General features: G+C 38.2%; 1 protein-coding gene across 1 annotated transcript; it reads left to right on the top strand.

Annotated features, from left to right (window-relative positions):
- Positions 1-638: 638 nt before the first annotated feature.
- LOC117780100 (tyrosine-protein kinase Dnt) lies at positions 639-16,303 on the top strand. The gene is made up of 4 exons (XM_034616502.1): positions 639-1,126; positions 13,431-14,607; positions 15,229-15,525; positions 15,607-16,303. The coding sequence occupies exons 1-4, from the start codon at positions 958-960 to the stop codon at positions 15,716-15,718; spliced, it is 1,755 nt and encodes a 584-aa protein (XP_034472393.1). The 5' UTR covers positions 639-957; the 3' UTR covers positions 15,719-16,303.
- The last annotated feature ends 4,692 nt before the right edge of the window (positions 16,304-20,995 follow it).

The raw sequence follows: 20,995 nt of genomic DNA, 5'->3' as shown, positions 1-20,995 counted from the left end.
TTCCTTCTGATTTTTTAAGTAATTTTAGTTAGTTAGTTTACATAAGTCGCTCAACAGGTATTTTAATTTTTATTAAAATGATTTCAATTTTTATTAAGATCTTTTAGATTTCCCCTTTCGATCCGCAAGAGGAACGTAAATTCACTGCTTTACTTATTACAATCCACAATCCACAAGGTTTCATGCCCCTGTTTAACAAAAACTGTACTACGTGCGCTGCAAACCTTTGTGCGTGGGTATTTAACATTGCACGCCAGATGGCGCACACAATGCTCTAATATTGTCTTGTTTATCGACTTCACGACAGACTGTTATGATAACAGTCACGGAGAGGAAGCACTGTTAACATTTAACAGCGATGTGCCGCGTTCCACTATGTTTATAATTAATTACTCGAATTAAAATATAAAAAAAACCACCTAGAACAAAGTGTTTTAATTATACAATTCAATATACAATGTAAAATCAGTTCAACTTTAGTATTTAATTATGAAATGCAAAAATGAATATACTCTGTTTAAATGCGGCGCGCTAGGCAGACGAACAGCTGTTCAAACTGTCGCTGAGCAGAACGCTAACATTTTCATGAAGGCCCTCTGTTAGTTAAAACATTTTACATTAACAGACCTGTTATTCATGAATTCTCTGTTGAAGCGTGTGGTTGTTGCGGCCGGTAAAGGTGATGAAAAAAACGAGAAAACAAACAAAAGTTGCTGTAAAATTGTGTTAAATAGAAAATAAATTGTTTGTGGCAATTCTGGTAATGTTTTAACTATTCGTGTGTTAACAATTTATCGCTTTTCGCTATACTAAGCGACGCCACTGTTATTGGTCTGCGCTCTTAGCTGTTTTCTCTGCGCGTGTGCTTTGCTTTTTATTTTCGTTGATTCGATTGTTTACGAATTTGTGTGTGTGTTGATAAATGTAAAAAAACTAGCGAAAAATTACAATTGTTGAATGAAAATGCCACTGAAAGGCTGGAAATTAACAACAAACATGTTTATTAATAACAAATCAGTGTTTCTGGCGCTGCTGACGCTGACAGCGCTGCTGCTGCGTGATGGCAGCGGCGTCGCTGGCCATTTAAATGTGTTCCTGAATCCCGAAGAAGTGATGCGTTTGCTTGGTAAGTTTTCCCCCCACCAATCAAACTAATTTCCCGATAAGTCGCGCCCTTTGTTATTGATTTCTCCACCTCAACCAACAAATATAACAACAACAACAATGCAAAGCAATTGAGCAATTAGCGACGTTCCATTTGTGTCAACCAATTATGTGGCAGCTTCAATTTTAAATTTTCAATTTACAATTTAAAACTTTACAATTTAGCTCTCATTTAAAACTGAAATGCTTTTCAAAATTATGTTGATTTGTTTGCTTTGGCTTAATTTTAGATGCTCTCTCACTCTGCCCAATCGCTCCCCATTTGCGCTCTCGCTTGTTCCCTCACGCATGCTGTTGCCGCAGGTGTTGTTAAACAGTTAAACAAATAAACAAACAACAAGCAAAAGAAACAACAACAATACGATTTCTTCTTCTTCTGTGTACATAACTTTCAGTTGCTTCGTTAAGAAATTTTACGCTTCGTAAAAAGAAGCGGCAGCAACAACAACAAAAACAACAAAAAATTTACAAGCAGCATTAAATTTATTTCACTGCCAGGGAATATTTTTGAATATTTCTTGGAATTGAAATTCCTCTGCCCAAAAAAAAAAACACACACACACACAAGAGACACGCAAACGAGATGACAACGCAAAGGAAACAACAACGACAAGAACAACAAGAACAAATGCAACGAACAGGCAAAGGCAAAACGTGACTTGGAGCAGCCGCAAACGCAAGACGTGGAGCGTAGCAGCAGGCAAAAGAGACAAAAGCAAGAGAGTTGGCCAGAGAGCAAGACATGGTCGGGAGAGGGCAGCAAAGACAGCAGCGACGCGTCGTCAGCTGTGCGTCTGTGTATGAGTGTGTGTGTGGGGGTGCAACTGTGCACAGTGGGCGTCAAAGGACATGCACATGCTTATTCATTATTTTGTAAAGAATGTTGAACAACGTAATTGTTAGTTAACAAAAACAAATTAATTTTTATCACACAAGCGAATGCAATATAATATTGCTTCTAGTTCATTGTTAGATAGAGAAATAAAGATTAGAATTGTCTAGAATTATTCTGAATAACTTTTCCTTATGTATGTTTATCAATTGCGCCCACTGTGCCACGCCTGTCGTTAGTTTGGCACTCGCATTTTTTTTGGCAAGACGGAAACTTGCGCCGCCCACTGCAAGTGATTTTGCTTGTTGTTGTTGTTTGTCGCTGTTTTTCTGTTGTTGTTGTTGGCATGCTGCCTGCTTGTTAAGTTAAGATAGGAGTTTTTTTTTCAACATTGCCATGTGTGGGATCAGAATTCTTAGTTTTTTTCTTGCTTTTTCTTTTTTAGTTTATTGCCGCCAACGACGATGCGCATAATTTGCGTATGCATTTTGAATTTTGGGGCGTGAAATCAAATATGCAAAATATCGTATGTTTGGATTTGAATTCGGATTTGGATTGTCTATGGAACGCTGTCGAGCACAGTGGGCGACTTGAACGCATTTACAGCGATGCAACATTACGACTAATTAAAACTAAGCTGAAAAGTTTTCAACACTCTTTCCTTGCTCATCTTTTGCTCCTTCTCTTTATCATTTTTCGTTTGCTTCTTCGTGTTCCTTTTTTATTATTTGATATATGCGTGCAATAAAGAAATGCGCTAAGCCATAAATCAATTAGGCAGCATAATTTGCATTTGATTTGTGTGACTTTTGGCAAAAGGGGTTGACTTTCGGACCGCATTCTGTATTTTGTATTCCGTATTCAAGTTTCAAACTCATCCGAGGCTTGAATAAATTTTTATTTGCATTGCATTTTTATAGGAGCAACGGGAGAGCAGCGGCAACAACTCATCCCAACGGGGAGTCATTTCTCTGTCTGTTGTCTGCCGTCTGGGGATTCATTTGAAGAGACCTTTAGTCATAAAGCTGCTATATGATATGATACTCGTATGTGTGTATGTACGATCGTAGTCTGGGTAAAAACGGGCACGGCCAACACGATCGATCGTTTCTGTCACTTGATAAATATTTCATTTGATTTTCCCCATTTCTCTCCCACTCCCCCACAACCAACTCCTTAAATTTTATGTGCATTTTGCTGCTGTGACACGCTTTGGGTATTTTATTATTTAAATTGAATTTTAATACCATTTTATTTTGTACAATTTTCGTAGTTTTTCGTTTGTGTTTTTCTTTTGACAGCTTTTTACGACTTTGACGCTTTGGAATTTGTATTTTGTCTATTTCAAATGATTACTTTTATGGGCCCATTGTACGCTCTTAAATTTTTGTGTGCTTTGCTTTAATTTTATTGCTCATTTGCTGACTGTTAACGAAGAGTTGACGTTAAAGTTGCATTTAAAAGTTCAACGCTAGGAGCTTTATGTCTCTCTCGCTCTCTTAGTAGCTTGCAGTCAATCTTGAAAGTTTTATGCTGCAAATAATTTTAACATGTCTCGCCCTCTCGCTCTATGCTGCACTTGCACATGGTGGGAGTTGGGAGCAATAAGGTAAAGTCCTGAGAGCGCACGCTCTCTCGTTTCCGACGTGCTGATCGTTTTTAGTAGTGTGCTGTGAGAGAATATAAAAACGAAACAAATTAGCGTATCTTGCGGACTTTTCTAACTTTTTGTAATTAGATCTGACAGTTAATTTGCTTCTCTTTCTGGTTTTTAAACAGAGCTTTTGACTTGAATTTATTTATGTAATTGTTATTATCGAATATTAACAGACGACACAAATATTTAAAATTAAAATTAATTTAAATCAAATTAAAAATAATATAAACCAATGACAAGTGACCATTATTTAATAGTATTATTGTTATTTAAAGTTGGAAAATTAAAGTATAATATTCAAAAATATTAATTTAAAGTTTAAAGTCTGACTTCCTATTGTTGTTATTATAATTCCACCATGCACTTGCTGCTGCTGCAAAGTGGGACACGCCCACTGGACAACACCTCTAGCTGAGCTTTAACAGTGATCGATTGAAGCAGCTGCTAAATAACAGCACAGAGAAAAGCAAAGCAAAACAGAACAACAACACGAATGTGTTAAATTTACCACCAACTGTGTGAAATAAATTAAGCTCAGGCCCCCCAAACAGCTTCAATGAGGCTTAAAATATGACTAGAGACATACCACTTTTTCATCTTCTGCTTTGTGCTCTTCTTCTTCTGCTTGCGCTTTGTTTTGCTGGCCAATTTTCAATTTCTATAAATACGAGATTTGCATAAATATTGAAACCGTTTTATCCTCGTTTCGCTATCGTTGCGTTGCGGGCAGTTTGAAGTGAGCCGAGACTAAGCCGCCGCTCAGTGTATCTGCGATGGCAAACAAGCCTAAAGTATCTGAAAGATACACAAAGATGAGCTGCTGTTGCTACCACATTTAGCACCTAGCAATGGCACGTTGCCTTTAAGTATCTGCGTATCGCTTTCGTATCTGGCCATAACAAGCATGCAAGCCACAATATTATCGTCTCGGGTTTATGGCTTGTTCTTCGCGCTGCTCGCCAAGATCATTTCAGCTGATACTCGCCAACAGCTTCTTTTTTTCCTTCTCCTTCTCCATGTTCTTCTTCTTCTACTTATACTTGTCGTGCTAAATGCCTTCCACGAACTGCCAACCGATCTCTGGGGGCCAAAGTTGTGTTAACGGTTTGTGCAATGCCCCAACGATATGATCAGCAGACGTTGCTTTTGTTGCTCTTGTGGCATGATCTATATTTTAATTGGTCGCCTGCTCGCCGGCTTGCCTCCAGTTGTGGCAAGCATTTCTTCTTGTACTTGTTCTCTGGGTGCAGCTGTGTGCTGTGCTATAATGAAGTGGCCATTAGCTAATGAAGCTATATGGCCAATACGATATCTCGTATATGAGGATCTCGTGACACTCTATAAACGTGAAACAATTAACAGCTTTTATAGTGCCTCCTACTTTTTTATTTTCCCCAAAACTGGCACATTATGTTTGTTACTATGATCTATTATACTCGCAACTAAGTATAAATTTAAATCAACGAATTAATCAATAGATTTTCATTGGCTTCAGAGTTTCTATGAATTTCATTTAGAAGGAAAAGCTATTTTACTGAATTTATTTAAAATTCAATAGCTTGTACATCTTGTTTGATCTTGAAAATTCTACAAACAGATAAAGTAAATTATTTATATAGTATGAAAAGTTGTTCTAAAAAACTTTAGAATCAATTTTAATGATGTTGTCTTCCCATTTTTATAAAAATCTATTATTAAACTCGTATTCAAGCTAAATTATCTATATTTTTCATTATTCAGTTTTACACTCCATTACCTATCGAATTTTAAAAGTAAATATTCAAGTTTTCAAAAAGAATATTTTATTTTAAAGCAACTTAGCAATCGCACTGTTTTTAAATTTATCTGAATTATCTTGAGATTTAAAACACAGCTGAATTCATCTCCATTTGTCTTATTCATGAACTGTATATCGCTTTGAATATCGCACATCCGGTTAAGTTTAGTAATTAATTCTAATAGACGTCTCGGCTTACCACGTTGCGACAATCGTTATCGGCTTGAGTCTTGTTTTCACTAGGGCAGCTGAAACGTGACTTGTGAAGATTTTTGTGTTGTCCCTCCTTCATTTGAGGCTCATTATTTTGTTTGATTTGATGTTAAATCTATTGATAATGCTCACCGATCATAATGTGGCCTCGTCGGCGTTATCGATTACAGTTTGATGGGCATTTGACAGGTCATAAAGAGTCATTATTTCGAGTCTAGTATCACAAACATGTGTGTCATTGGAAACTCTCATTTTATAATGAGTCGAGGGGCATTTCCATCTCTGTCTGTTTGTGTCTGGCTGTAAACCGCCATAAACTTGACTAAGCCAGAGCTTAAACTGATTCAGTGCGTGGCCTGGGCATAAAAACTATTGACAAACAACTACGATTATTTAAATAGAGAATAACAAACCATGAGATACCATTTTGCACTCAAAATAACTATTTATGTATTATCTGATCGTTCTGAAATATTCAAAATATTTAATTGCCATAAAAACTTAGGCTTGACAACACAAATCTAGGCTTTAGCTTTTAAAATGTGTTCGTAATACGACTTTTATTAATTTAGTTTTGTTTATAAGCCAATTTTATTGGTCCAGGGTATGAAAACTGCATTTAAATAAACGAAAATCACATAAACCGATTGTCCAACGGCGAATTCAAAACAAGTCAAATCAAACAAACGCGAAATTGTCGATGGTAACGTTCATGTCAAAGGCTTAAAATGCGACCGTCTGTTCCATTGACTCTGTCCATTGTGAACAATGGCAAAGCTGAGGGATTGAGGAGTGTGTTTTGTGGTGTGGTGAGGGGAGGGGAGGGGAGATGGATGTGGTTATCAGTGCCACTGCACAGAGGCTGCAACTTACTACTGTCAACTGATAACCCCGACGGGCAGGCACCATGCACGCTCCATGTCAATAATAAATAAATTCCATTGTTTGCCCGACTTGCTTGCCTCCTCTCTGTTCTATATACGATATATATACGGCATATATATATATATATATATATATAAGATCTATATATATATATTTATATATATACAATACATACAACACACGTTGCTTGTGCAAAAAGGAATAATCATATTTACATTAAATAAAAACAGTAACGAGGAGCAATGAATGAAATTTCAAACTCGCACAGTGGAGCAGATCGAATTATTTATGAGCTACTGAAGATTATTAGTGATTGAATTTAGATTTTTAATATTGACTTAGTATTTTAGTACACTTTAGTATATTTTATTTTTTTAAATTTTTTAGCGTAGTCCAAAATTTTTTGTAAAATGTTCAGTAGTACTTTTAAACTATTTATAATTAAATTTTTGGTAGATATACAAATTTTGTGTCTGTTGGCACTACTAATATTTGTGATTATTCGCTCCACTGTGCGCATCATTCGCTGTCGAGTTTATTTCCATCATGCCTCATGAAGGAAGGTGGCAACGCAAGGGGGCGGGGGGGTGGTGCATGGCAGCTGACAACAGCGAATCCGCTAGTAAGTAACAACTGCAACTGTAAAGGGGCATAAAAGCTGCAAGTTGCAAGTTCTCTCTGTGGCAGCCACATGCATGTACGTCAACTCGCACATGGATCTGCAAATGTATCTGTATCCGTTGTGTTGTTATGTTTATTGAGCTGTACGAGAATGTTTATTTGGGCCATGCACTGTGGGAATTTGCCAGGCAAGGCATGCAACAAACCATGGCAACTTTTGCAGGGCAGCCACAACGTGGCAGCTACATGTAAACTATTTGAAAAGCAGCTTGAGAATGAATACACTCACCGAGTAAGTGAATAAAATAATGCGTTTCGCATTGTTGTTGAAAAGTTCACTGAAATTTCCCTTTGAATCATCATAAATATGTTGAAAACTGCACTGAAATTGTGTATTCAAATAATGAAAAACATAAAATTTTACAGTAAAACATTCTCAGTAACATTTGTATGTTATGTGTTGAGACTGTTAATTAATTGTATCTTAATTTAGCCTTATTTGATTAGCCCAACTCAACTTTTAAGAGTTGTCGGTTTATCTTTGTTTTTGCTTTGGCATATTTCAATTCTCTAATCAGCCGGTCAACATTAGCTGGAATTTTTGAATTCCTAAACTAGAAGTTAGAAATAAAATTCCAAATGCTTTTATAAAATCGTTTAATAAATATTGCATCTCTATAAAGATACTTCCTCCCGCATCTGTTTAATGATTTAAAGCCAAAGTTGGCAGCTCTTAACACTCAACGCCAACGGACTAAAGGCGATTAAGGTTAATTGCTATTGATTTTGGGCATTACAAGCCTGGCCATAAACTTTTGTCAGCTAGTCAAAAGCGTCAAGCGAAAATGTGAATGATTAATTTGAGCCAATTTTCAGGGCATCGAGCCGAAAGGCAAAGAGCCAAAAGATGAGATGAAAAATAACAGCAAACAAAAAATACAAAAACGTAACAAAATCTGTGCCAAATGGTTGCCAAACAACTGAAGAGGCTGGCCCTAAAAACATGGCTAATTTAGCTGGCACAAATTTGTTACAATCAAATCCGTAAACGAGTAACAAGAAACGAGAACGTTGCGCCTGCGGCCCCAAAAGCGGGAAAACACAGAAAAACAGTAAAAGCAAAGCGAAAATATTAGGCAAAATGAAACAACAACAACAACAACAAAAACATCAGCAGCAGCAGCAAGAACAATAAGAAAAGGCGCATCATTTATCATAACGACGACGTGAGACAGCAACGTGGATACAAAAGGCGCAGATACAGATACAAGAAAGACCATAGATAGAGATACATCTACAACTTCAGCTACAGCTAAATATACAACTACAGCTACAGATACAGATACAGATACTTTGACTCAAGGCTCAGAAACATGTTAAATGCTGACATGTGGTAGGCGTTTTGTGGGCGGGGCTGCTGTAAGCTTTTAAGCGATATTATTGTTGTGCGTGATAAGCCCAGTCGCATTAGACCGGCGAGGGGGAAACGAGGGGGAGATCTGAGATTGGAACTGGGAAGGAGAAGGAGAAAGTGGGGAGAAACATCTGCTGTAAAGGCAGCAGATCATTTGTTTTATTTATTTTTCGATTTGGCAACAAAATGCAGCAAATGCAGTCAAAGTGACATATTAGCCATTAAATGGACAGATGAGTAGCTGTCATACCCTGTAAAAATTACATTAGATGGGGAGATGTGCAGTTGGTATACACTGCCAAGTATTTTAAGATGCTGAACAGAAAGACAAAAATTCATATATTAATTTAAATAAATTTATTAAAATTAATAACAGCGAAACAGCTAGACTTTAGATGGCAGATGAAACTATGGAAGATTATTAAAATCGACAACATATCTGTTCCCTTCAATAATTATAACAAACACAATTTGAAAGCTGTAACTCTAAAAAAACACACACAAATAATTATTCCTATGTTTTCACATCTAAAGACTTCATAACAATTGTAAAATAACATTAAAATATTTCTATCAACTGTAATCTATTGAAAGCAGCTGAAGAGTGTGTATTTTATTCTGTTTGTATAATTATGTCTTGAGTTACATCACACAGCAGTAAGGGGTATCTGTCAGCCGGGCATTCCCTACTTTATTTCTCTATTTATCTATAATTCGGTTTTTTGGGGGGGAAAGCGTGCACATCATTTATCATCTATTGCAATTTGATGTGGTATCGTACATGATAATGAAGTAAGGGCTAAAAACCAAGCCAGGTATTATATTTCAAATGAAAAGCTGTGGCTTAAAACTTCCCCTCTTGATATGTGTCTAAATTGAGTATTTGGCAGGCTTTGCTTGCACAGTTGACAAATGAATCGGGTTATATGTACATGTATATGCAATTTGGAAAAGGGCTTTCAGCTTGGCAGTTTACAAACTTTGACCTTTGCTTTAGGAATCAGCATGGTAAATCGACAAAACTTCACGAACTGCAACGCTAATTACAAGAAACTAGAAAATGGAAAATGGAAAATGGTAAAATAATGCTAAAGCCACGGACACAACCAAAAAGCCAAGAGCCAAAAACATTTTTGAGTGTCTAAAACGAGTTGGCAGCTTGGCAGTTGTCTAGTTGCAACTTGACTCCTTTTGCCTGCGAGTCCTACGCGATGCAACTGCTGCCTGCAACAATGGTCACGACTCTCTGTTCAGTAGCAAGCTATTAAAAAATACTGCAACAACAGCAGCAACAACAACAACGGTAACAACAACAGCAACAGCAATTGCAATTGCAATAACAATAACATCAGCGACAACGACAACATCATGACTGCACGCTCTGAAAATTCGACATACGATATGAATACACGTACTCGTATTCGTACTCATACTCATACTCGTAACCGTTTTCACATGCATCCATGGGTCCTGCCTTGCTGCTCCTGCTACCACTGCAGCTCCAGGCACGCCCCAGCAAAGCACAACAGTTAACACCTGCAAGCCGACAGCTTAAATACTCTTATTTGGCATAAGTATGCAGTTTATAATTTAAAATTGATTTTAGCTTAATTAGGCAAAATATTGCTTAACTTTTCGTTCTAATGATAAAAAGATTAATAAGATAGAACGAACAGATCGTTCCAGCTTCAGAAAAACACTTTTTTTTACATTTTACTTCTTAAATCAACTTCAAATTACAAAGTATTTAAACTAGATTCTAGATTATCTACAAAAAACGCTGCTAAAATTTTTTTACAATATAAGTTAATTTTCAGATAGTTTGAATAATAGTAAAATAATAGTAGCTAATATTAAATAAAAAGAATTTTAATAAGGTGAAGTCTCCTAAATATAAAAATTGTGAATGGACTTAATTTTAATTTTGATCACATTTGCTGAAAGATAGTAACATACAATTATTAAATTATATTGTTGAAAAGATAGAGAAAATACGTAAATATATAGAAATAAATATTAAAATTTTATTAAAGTAATCAAAGTGCAGCGAATGTGTTGAAGTAAAATCGAAAAAGATTGTAAAAAAAATGGTTAAAAAATGAAAGTACATTTTATAAATATAATTTGATATAGACGAGGTATTACGATTAACTTTTAAGCTATAACATTTTTAAACTTATCTACTTGCGTTCCAAATGCCATAAGAAATTGTTAATACCCTATGTCAATGACTTGCTCCTTGTCCTGATCTGTCTGTTAGAGTATACAAAAGCATTGAAAAAAACATGCAGCCAGTTATGAACATGGCACACACAAAGGTTAAAAAAGTTCAAGAGCCATCGAGTTGGGCCCATGAGAGTGACATTTGCTCGTGACATGAAGGTAGACGACGACGACGACGACGACGTCGCCACTTGAAGACAGCCTCGCCGGGCGGCGAAGAAGGAGCCTCACCTCCTGCCACTCTCTGCTATCTCTCCTATTGCTTTCTTCTTACCCCACTTCGTTGCAAAGTGCAATAAAGCGGCAACTTTCACATGAGCCTGTGAACTGCACCTCTTGCTTTCCCTCTTGCCCCTTGCTACTCGCTCATGTGGCAATCCATGTCTGCCTCTTCTAAGCCTCAAAGGGTCAATGGAAGCGTGCGGCCTGTCTGCCAACTTGCCCCGCGGCGGGGCGGGACGGGGCGCGTTGCATTTGATTAAGTCATGGGCGCTATTTTTAAAACGCTAGCGAGGCATTTGTCGCAGCTACACAACGTGCAACATGTTGCACATTTGAGCAAGAGAGGAAGTCGCCCTCTGTCTGCTGCTCCTCTGTCGCTGCCAACGTCTCTCTCTCTCTCTCTGCCTCCTACTGTGGCGCAACGTGTCTATGCCTCTGACACAATTTATACGCGACTTTGTCGCCGCCAAGTTGAGACATTCCACAAGGTTAGAGGAGGGAAGGGGGGACGAAGGGGAGCGGTGGTTGCATGCCCCCAAAGTTCTGGGCTATGTCAACCTACATGCTCACTGATTTTTATTGTTATTGCCAGTTGTCAAAGGAAGTGCACCCCGCTATTCTCTCTCTCTCTCTCTTTTTTTTTCTCTCTGTCTTTCGCTTTCTGGTTTTTCATTTGTCGTAAATTATTTCCTGTGCTTTTCTCCTCAGACTCTGAGTGCGGCATGCAACAGCAGGCGGTTCCGAAAGAGTTGAATGCACCACACAGCGAAGGCTTTTTAACTCTTCAGGTTGTTGGCCAACATATTAGCTCGTTTTGGCCAGAATTTTACCAAAATCAAGCTGAGAGCACAAAGAGGGAACAGAGAAAGTGATGAAGATGAATATGAAGTACAAGAATTCGAATTGAGACTGTTCATTTGTAATCCTAAAGGACTTGACTACATGAATATTGAACTAGAATATGAAATTTAAAATCTGTGAGATGAAACTGAGTTATAGCCGTTTTACATTGCCAACTGCAACAGAATTAATAATCAATTTCATGAAAAATTGGATAATCTTTCTTAAAAAGAGTAGACAATTTCTGTATTAAAGTCTAGGAAATCTTGAGAAAATGTTTCTCATTCTGGCACAATTTACAAAATCTAAAATATTCTAAAAATAAAACACTACAAAGATATTTAATTTTGACCCAAGAACAGATCTTAATAATAATTATTATGAATATAGAAAATAGATTCAAACAAAGTTCCATTAACTTGGCCTAATGTGCGTCTGTCTGTGTGTGTGGTCTTGTGAGCTGTACAACATTAAAAACTACCTGCACATTTCATAATCATTAACATAAACACAACAATCCATAACAATTCAAATCAGGGCCAGACATCTTTGCCAGCAGCGCAGTCGCTTCATTAACTTGATTCTTTTTTTGGCCAACACACGGCGGTTGGGTCAAACCGCAAATAAACTCAATGCAAGAATAACAACAAGAAGAAGATGGATAAGCAAAACAACAACAAGATAGAAAAGAATAATAACCGAGCATCAGATTGAGAGCTGAAGGAACAAATCTCAGACATGGTCATGGCTCATTTTCTGTTTGTTTTTAAACCTTTTTGCTTGAAAACCAAATCGTGGTCTGGCGACACGAGCTTGTTACTTGTTTTTGTTACACATAGATATAGATACGAATGCAGATGCAGTGGCAGCGGCAGTTGTAGATGCAGATACAAATACAGATACAGATTTTCAGATACAAATGCTGATAAACTCAAGAAATATTTCCAAGGAATTCCCTAAACTCGGTCGTCCATGTTTATTTATACAATACAAACAAATCTCAACTTTGCTTGATGAGAATTCCATCTAGATAAATTTACATGTAAAGTGCATGAGTTTGTTCCACTTACAAATTTGTTTTTGTTGGGGTTGCTGACGTAGATGTTTTTCTGGATTGATATGAACTATAGTACTTGTAGTTCGACGTGGTTTCTACGGTTTTGCGAATCGCGTGATTCGCGTGATTTTTAAACCATGTTATGAATAGGTTAATAAACTTGTCGAGTGCTAAACAGAGTTGATTGCATTTCAGGATAACAAAAACGGACGATAAAGAGTTTGACGCATTGTGAATACTGTTGGGTATAATTAAACTTAATTTAATTTGAATATTCCTAACCAAGATCTATAAATGTGATATTTATAAAAGTGGAAAGTTAGATAGAAATGTAAATATAGGAAAGGGATCGATAGAAACTATATATTAATATTCAAATTATAAAGACGGAGATAGTTAATTAACTATGCAAAAAGAAGGATATATCTTTAAGTTAATATAATCTTTTGTTTACCCTTTCTCATCCATCTTTATAAAGTCTACACATAACTAATCGAAGGATCTGCTTGTCTGCTTTATTTCCAGGTGTCTCAGCTGAGGTTTACTACGTTCGGGATGGTCACATCAACAACTACGCGCTGAACTTTATCGTTCCGGTTCCGGCGAATGTGAGGGATGTGAGTTTCACGTGGCAATCGTTGGCTGGAAGGCCTCTGGCCTACAGCCTGAATGTGGTCAGCTCGGATCCGGAGGTGTTGCCGCGTCCGACCGTGAATGTGTCGCAGATAGGCGAGATTCCAACCCACATACAGACCTGGGCAGTCGCTCTGCGGTGCAGTGGAGTGCGTGCCGCCGAGGTGGACCTCACGATCAGCCTGGAGGTGATTCTAAATCGTGTGTTGAACAATGTAACGCATCTGGTGTTCCGGCGCAAGAAGATCTGTCTGCTGAGCGAGAGCGACGAGGAGCAGCAACAGATGCTGGCCAATGATCAGGATGATCCACAGTTGCTGGAGACGGTGCTGCCCCCGCCCACGGGATTAATCACACTTGTGGTGGGCGTGACGGTGGCGATGACAGCCGTCTGTGTCCTCCTGGTGATTGCGTATTGTGTTCGTGGAGCGGCGGCCAAGAGACAACATCATCAGCATGGTGGACAACCGATGCGCACCTCCAGCTTCCAGAGACTGAACACTCAGCCGCCTTGCCAGTCCTCCATGGGCTCAGCTGCCTATATGACGCCCTCGTTGATTGCCCCGGTGCATGCCTCTTCTCTGCCCCGGAAGGTGCCCGTCTCCGTGGAGCAACAGCAGCCGGAGGAACTGCATCGTCGCATCTCCGAGTTGACCGTGGAACGCTGCCGTGTCCGACTCTCCAGTCTGCTGCAGGAGGGCACCTTTGGCCGTGTCTATCGAGGCACCTACAACGACAGCCAGGATGTGCTGGTCAAGACGGTGGCCCAACATGCCAGCCAGATGCAAGTGCTGCTCCTGCTGCAGGAAGGCATGCTCCTCTATGGCGCTTCTCATCCGGGAATACTCTCGGTTCTCGGTGTCTCCATCGAGGATCATACAACTCCATTCGTTCTCTATCCCGCCCTCAACAACACCCGCAATCTGAAGCTCTTCCTCTTGGATCCAGCTTGTGCTCGCACTGTAACCACCATTCAGATTGTCATGATGGCCTCACAACTGTCCATGGCATTGGATCATCTGCACAGTCATGGTGTGGTGCACAAGGACATTGCCACAAGGAACTGCATGTGAGTAGAAATTAAGCAACTATATCAAAGGGGGTCTGATCTTGTTTTTCCTCGTCTCCCTATCATCTTTAGCATAAATATTTTAACTAGCTGAAAAGTCTGTTGAAGTATTAAATGAAGAAATTTTCTTAAATGTCAAACATTTAATATATTCTTGATCGAGATGACCTTATAGCCACTTCCAAAAACTAGTCCCTGTTTTAAAGATCTTTTATGTAACATAGCTGATATATGAGCGATCAGTCGAAAATCGATTTTTTGTATGAAAAACCTTGATTTTTTTAAAGTTTTTTAATTTGGGGCCGGTTTTTCAATGTCTATTTAAGGGGTTGGATAAAGATACAACATATATTTTGACGTATGATGTATAGAAATCAATTTCAAAATTGAATTTATCTATTTTATAAAATTTTAATTTAATTTTTAATAAATCTAAACTCACAAGCTGTGAATTAAAATATGACAAACTATATCATAAATCTTTCAGCAAAGATATTGTAGATAGCTAAATAGCTTGTTAATTTCTTAAGCCTTGGTACATTTCATTTGGAATTATACAAAACTATAGATTATTTCTTAAACATAATGTTTTATAATTTCACATTCATTTCTCCACCTTAGCATTGATGATCAGCTGCGTGTGAAGCTCTCCGACAGTTCGCTCTCCCGTGATCTGTTTCCGGCGGACTACAACTGCCTGGGCGACAGTGAGAATCGCCCGATCAAGTGGATGTCCCTCGAGGCGCTGCAGCATAAGCAATTCTCAGAGGCCAGCGATTCTTGGGCCTTTGGTGTGCTCATGTGGGAACTCTGCACATCCGCCAAGCAACCCTACGCTGAGGTGGATCCCTTTGAAATGGAGCACTATCTAAAGGACGGTTATCGTCTGGCGCAGCCTTTCAATTGCCCCGATGAGCTGTAAGTGGAAAGCGCTGGAAAATCTCTGCTTTATAATTCTCATCTGTTGTTTCCTTCCATTTTTTCTCCCTCTCTCTGCAGCTTTACAATTATGGCTTATTGCTGGGCTCTACTTCCCGGAGAGCGTCCCACTTTTGCACAGCTGCAATCCTGTCTCTCGGATTTCTATTCACAGATCACTCGTTACGTCTAAAAAGAAGCAAAAAATATAACTTATCTTAAAGTTTGAGACGCGCACTTGAAAAGCGGCGTGTCTAGTCCATTTAACTGATCGAACGGCCCTCGAATTCCTCAACATCTTTTTAACCATAGTTAGCTGAAGTCCCTTTAGTCTATAAACGGATTGTTGAACTGCCAAATCTAATATTTAGAGTCTCAATTGGGCAAACTTTTGGTATTGTATATATAGAAAAACTATTTATATTTTAAGTTCAAATCAAAGACTCACATACATATAATAACCACACACTCACACACATACATATGCAGAGATTCGCGACTTTAATATGAAATTGCAGATGGTTTTTAATGCAATTTCAATAGAGTTTTTACATATGAACTAACAAATCTAGCAAAAGAACCTTAAACCGAAATCAAATATAGTGATATTTATCTATACAATTTACATATACATTATGTAGTTTATATTAGTGTAATAAGTTTTTTAAGCGTATACCTAAACATATGATAATAATACACATATTTATAAAGAACAACAGCCGCACAATAATATATGGGTAATAGAAATTTATTTCGATTTAATAAAATGACAAAGAAAGAAAAATAAAACATGTAATAAAATGAAATTACTAAAAAATTCAATAAAAATTGTGTTTTCTTGTTCTTAATGCTTAAGTTTTATTACCAATCTTTAGAGAGATTTCCTATAAAGAGGCTTTTTAAACCGATCGCATTTCGGCGAAAAACTTGCTGGCAGTGCGGAAATTTATTGGGGTTGCCTGGAAAATGTTCGGGAATTGGAAAAGGCGTAACCTTGTTTCTAACGAAGATACACAAATACCAAGAGACAGAGAAACACAGAGAGAGAGAGAGAGAGATAGAGTGTGAGAAAGAGACAAAACAACGTTTCGGTCACACAAATTAGCCATAAATTTTAATTTTACATGACAATGTTATTTCGTTTTTTTTCTTTTGGTTCGGGACTGGCCTTAAAGATGGTAAGAGGATAAAGTTGGCTAGCGCCTACGCCCAAAAGCAAGAAGCAAGAAGACGAATCAATTTTGCTTGTGGCTTGTGTCCTTGGCCGCACACACACACACGCACTCACACGTAGACAGAGTCATTCACACAGGATAATGGCAAGATGAGCGTATATATATCTTATGTGGAAACTGCGAAAAGTGCGCTAAGTAGGTGAGGCATGTGGTGTGTGTGTGTGTATACGTGTGTGGCTGATTCGACAACACATGTCCTGAATGCCTGTGCATGTGCATGTGTATGTGTGTGTGCGTGTGTGTCCTTACAGTTTAACAGCCATTCTCAGAGTCATATCGTAAATATTTTGACAGAATCGCTTTTGCTATTGCCTTTCGTGTTGGCCATTGTGTTTCACAGCTTCCCCTCTCTCTCTCTCTCTCTCTCCCTTTTTCTCCTAGTCTTAAGTCGTCTCCTTGTTATTGTTGTGTCCCTGATAGGGGGCGGCACCTGCTGCCTGCGGTAATCCTTGTGTTTGTGACTTGACCTGCTTCGTTTGCCATGGCATTTGGTTATAGCCTTAAGCGGCTTTAAAGTTACATTTACCGTTGCCTGCTGCTGCCTTCAGTTGCCTCCTGTTGCCTGTTGCTTTCGACTTGGCCCTCAAGGAGCCAAAGAGCCAAAGGACTCATGTGATATACGAGCCAGCAGCCAATGTAAACAGTTTGCTTAAGCACATAGTTTGTTTATACTTATTACTTGCTAATGCCCTCTGAAATATATACTATACGTGTGTGCATGTGTACGTGTATGTGTGTGTATATTTTATATATATGCATATACAGAGACTGCAGCAAATTTGACTGAATATTGATATCTATCTTCTGCAGCAGACATATGCCTTCATAATATGTACATCTGCAGCTCATAAAGTGTACATAATTGGGAGTTGATGTGTGCTGTCCTTTAGCTGACTTGTAAACCAATCAGAAAGCCAATAACTTTAGATAATAGTCGAGAAATGAGTACTCTTAAATAACATGCAATCCAAAACAAAAAAATATGCGATGAGATTATCTAATAAGATAGCTTTTCTCTAGGAGAATATCAGAAAGAATTTATTGTTGAATTGTTGACCAGTAAACATATCAAAAAGATGATGTTAAACTGATATATGATATAATAGTAATTTAAGAGGATGAAATTTATAAAATACCTAAGCCTTAAAACATCTTAGCACTAAAAAAACGTTAAAAAAAAAAATATATATAGAAAAGAATTTAATGCAGCTTGTCTATCAAGTTGAACTACAGATATACTAATAAATTGCCTTAACGAACTCACTTGTAATAATTAAATAAAAAAAAAAATAATTTTTTTATTACTAGCCTTGTTTCTGCTGCTACTAGTCCGGACTTTTTCTTTCAATTTATCCTTTAATCAAGTTATCGTTACACATTCTATATCGTTACACATTCTAAGTTCTATACTAAGTAAGTTGTGTGTATATTTTTGCAACATTTCTCAAGCATTTTCAATAAACAGTTCAATTCCTTAAGCAAAATACTGTCTGGCATTTCCGGCTGCTGGGGCGCCAACAGTGCCAGATTCAGACCAAGACCAAGACCCTAGAAGGAACTGCGAGTACTCGTATTTGTGTGTTCCTACAATGCAGCATTTATTTCCGTGGAACATGCAGAGAACGCCGACGACACAGTGACGCACTGAGAGGGGGTGGGTGGAAGGGGTGGGGAGGGGCAGGTCTGGATTTCCATTTCACATGGCCGTGCGATTTCCACGTACGCGAATGACGCTGCCGACCCCGTCAGCTTCTCAAGTGGCAGACGGTTGAACGCGCCCCAATGGGCTGCCCCCCGCACCCTGCCCCCTGCCACACACACACTCGCACACTTACTGTGCGCCTCGGTGATAATTTAAAAAGTTTATATGCCGTCGACTGGCTGGAAACTGAGGCTGGAGCTGCAACTGGAGCTGCAGCCATTCTAATGACAACTTAAATAAACAACTGCACAATGATCGGGAAAGCAAAGGAAACGGAGCAATGTTGTTCAAGTTGTTTTCCCATCGTCGAGGGCGGCACATTGTGTGGAAATATTTATTTTCTATAAATTATTTTCGATTATCGCAAGCAGAGTGAAATTCCTCCCCAAGTTCTCCTCACAATTGGACGGGCCAAACTAAATAAATACAGTGCGCTGCAATTAAAGCTAAACAAAATGCATAATTTCTGGTCACTTGCCGAGGCCCCCATCGATAAGCTTCCCCTCCATACCCCCCTCTGTTGTTCGGGCTATCGAGATAGAGCTCCAAAATTTATGTACAATGCATCCGCTAATGGAATTTTAATGTTTCATTTGAAATAGTCACATGAAATAGTCGGCGCATACATTTTCATTTTATTCAAATATTGAAATCCAGTATTATTTTCCACTGTTTTTATTTTTGTATGGGGAGCATTGTTGTTAATAAGTGAGAATGTTTGTTGATTTTATGTGGAAAAGGTTGGCCAACTATTTATTAGGTACACCTGGCGCCGCTATTCCAAAGAAATGAAATGGAAAATTCATGTGAAAAAGTCGACGGGTAACGAGCTTCAAAAAGAGTGGAGCCAACTCATTGAAAGCAAACATTTACTGTGTAAAAGTCATTGAAATTGTTCGAAACTAACGCGAGTTTGTAGCATTATTTAGGCAGCAAAAAGTATCAGTGATATTGTTAAACTAAATATTGTTCTAAAGTTATTGTATTATAATGACGTTGACGGCTGAAAAGACTCTGACAAAGGTATCTATTATTTAAATTATTGATTTGCATTTCTACTGCTTTGCTTTGTATATCTTAAAATACTATATAGTAAATGTATCATTAAAGAATAATTTTAAGCCCCGAAATAAATTTTTAATAATAACCAAAGTGGCCCAAACATCTATAAAAATACTATAATTGTGATACTCTCCAAACACAAAAGTCATGATAAAGGTGTTATAAATTTTTACTAAAATTTATTTGTAAAAAGGCGGTTGCGATACTATAATCTAATTACTTCGATGAAATAATATAATTAAGTATTGCTAACTGGTTAAGTTTATAGACAGTGAAAGTGTTATTAAAGAAAAAAAGAAATTCCCTACAAATTCAATAAAAATAATACTATAAGAAACTCCAAAATGTTCGACTAGGATTAATAGTGCACATTATATTGACAAAGAATCGACAGCAATGAGCATTATTTCCAGGTCATAATCTAACAAGAAAAGCTGGCAGCAACTTTGCTGTTAACCTGCAAAAACTTAGCCAACTCTTTTCAGCCTTGGCAACTATCCAATGTAAGTCTCTCAGTTGGTTATTCACGCAAATCCTTTAATGCCATTTATCATAGAAGAAGGTGCGCACTGCGCACATCTGAAATGCATGCAAAATATAACGCGTCTTGGCTGATCTCTGGCAAAACAATATTAAATTGAAACAAATTGAACATAAAAAGCATTCAAAATAAAGCAAACACCTCAACGAAGGCGAGCAACTCCAGCAAGGATGCACAGGACCCGATGGAGAGATGAGGATGGGAATGAGTTACTGGCAATGTAAACACACAGTCCAACAGCAAAGTGGGAGCGAAAGTTGGACAGGATGGGATAAGGGAAGAGGAAAAGGGGTAGAGAAAGGGAGACTTGTTGGATGGTTTACTTTGGTAGTTTCAAAAATAGAACGCAAAATCAAGCAAAGGTACACAACAAACTAAGTGAAGATGCGAGAAGGGTGAAGATAGAGAGAGACGAGCTGAGGAGAGACGAGACACTGACAGACTGACAGAGCAGTAAAGGAAACGGAAGTATTTTCTGTTGATACTGAACTCAATTTAGACGAAATCAAGTCAAACATGGCAACAGCTACCGGGACGGGCAAGACGAAGGGAGAAGGGGTGGAAGGGGCGAAAAATGTTGTAGTAAATCATGTGGGAGCACAAAGGTAAAAGGAGGAGTCGGGAGATGGAATCTGGAAGCTATGCACTTGGCGTGTGTCCAAAAGAATGCTCAAGATGGAGACGATGACGATGACGATGACGATGACAGTGTCGTAGAGGTGTTTGGGCCACCTCGAAAGTCAGAAAAACTTGAGGCCTGATTGATGTTTGTGCTCTTAGTTGTTGTTTGCAGACAGGACAACCAATTCAGGATTCAACTCTGAACATGCCATTCAATTTTCGATTAAGGTTTCGTTAGCTGCCACCAAATTGGTTTCGTTTATATTCTGTTCCATTGCAGTCCACACTAATCAGTCGCCACAGTCCAAA

This window comes from Drosophila innubila (assembly GCF_004354385.1).
Source record: "Drosophila innubila isolate TH190305 chromosome 2L unlocalized genomic scaffold, UK_Dinn_1.0 4_B_2L, whole genome shotgun sequence".
NCBI lineage: Eukaryota > Metazoa > Arthropoda > Insecta > Diptera > Drosophilidae > Drosophila > Drosophila innubila.
The sequence above is the reverse complement of the archived record's forward strand: the minus strand, read 5'-3'. Positions and strand labels throughout refer to the sequence as shown.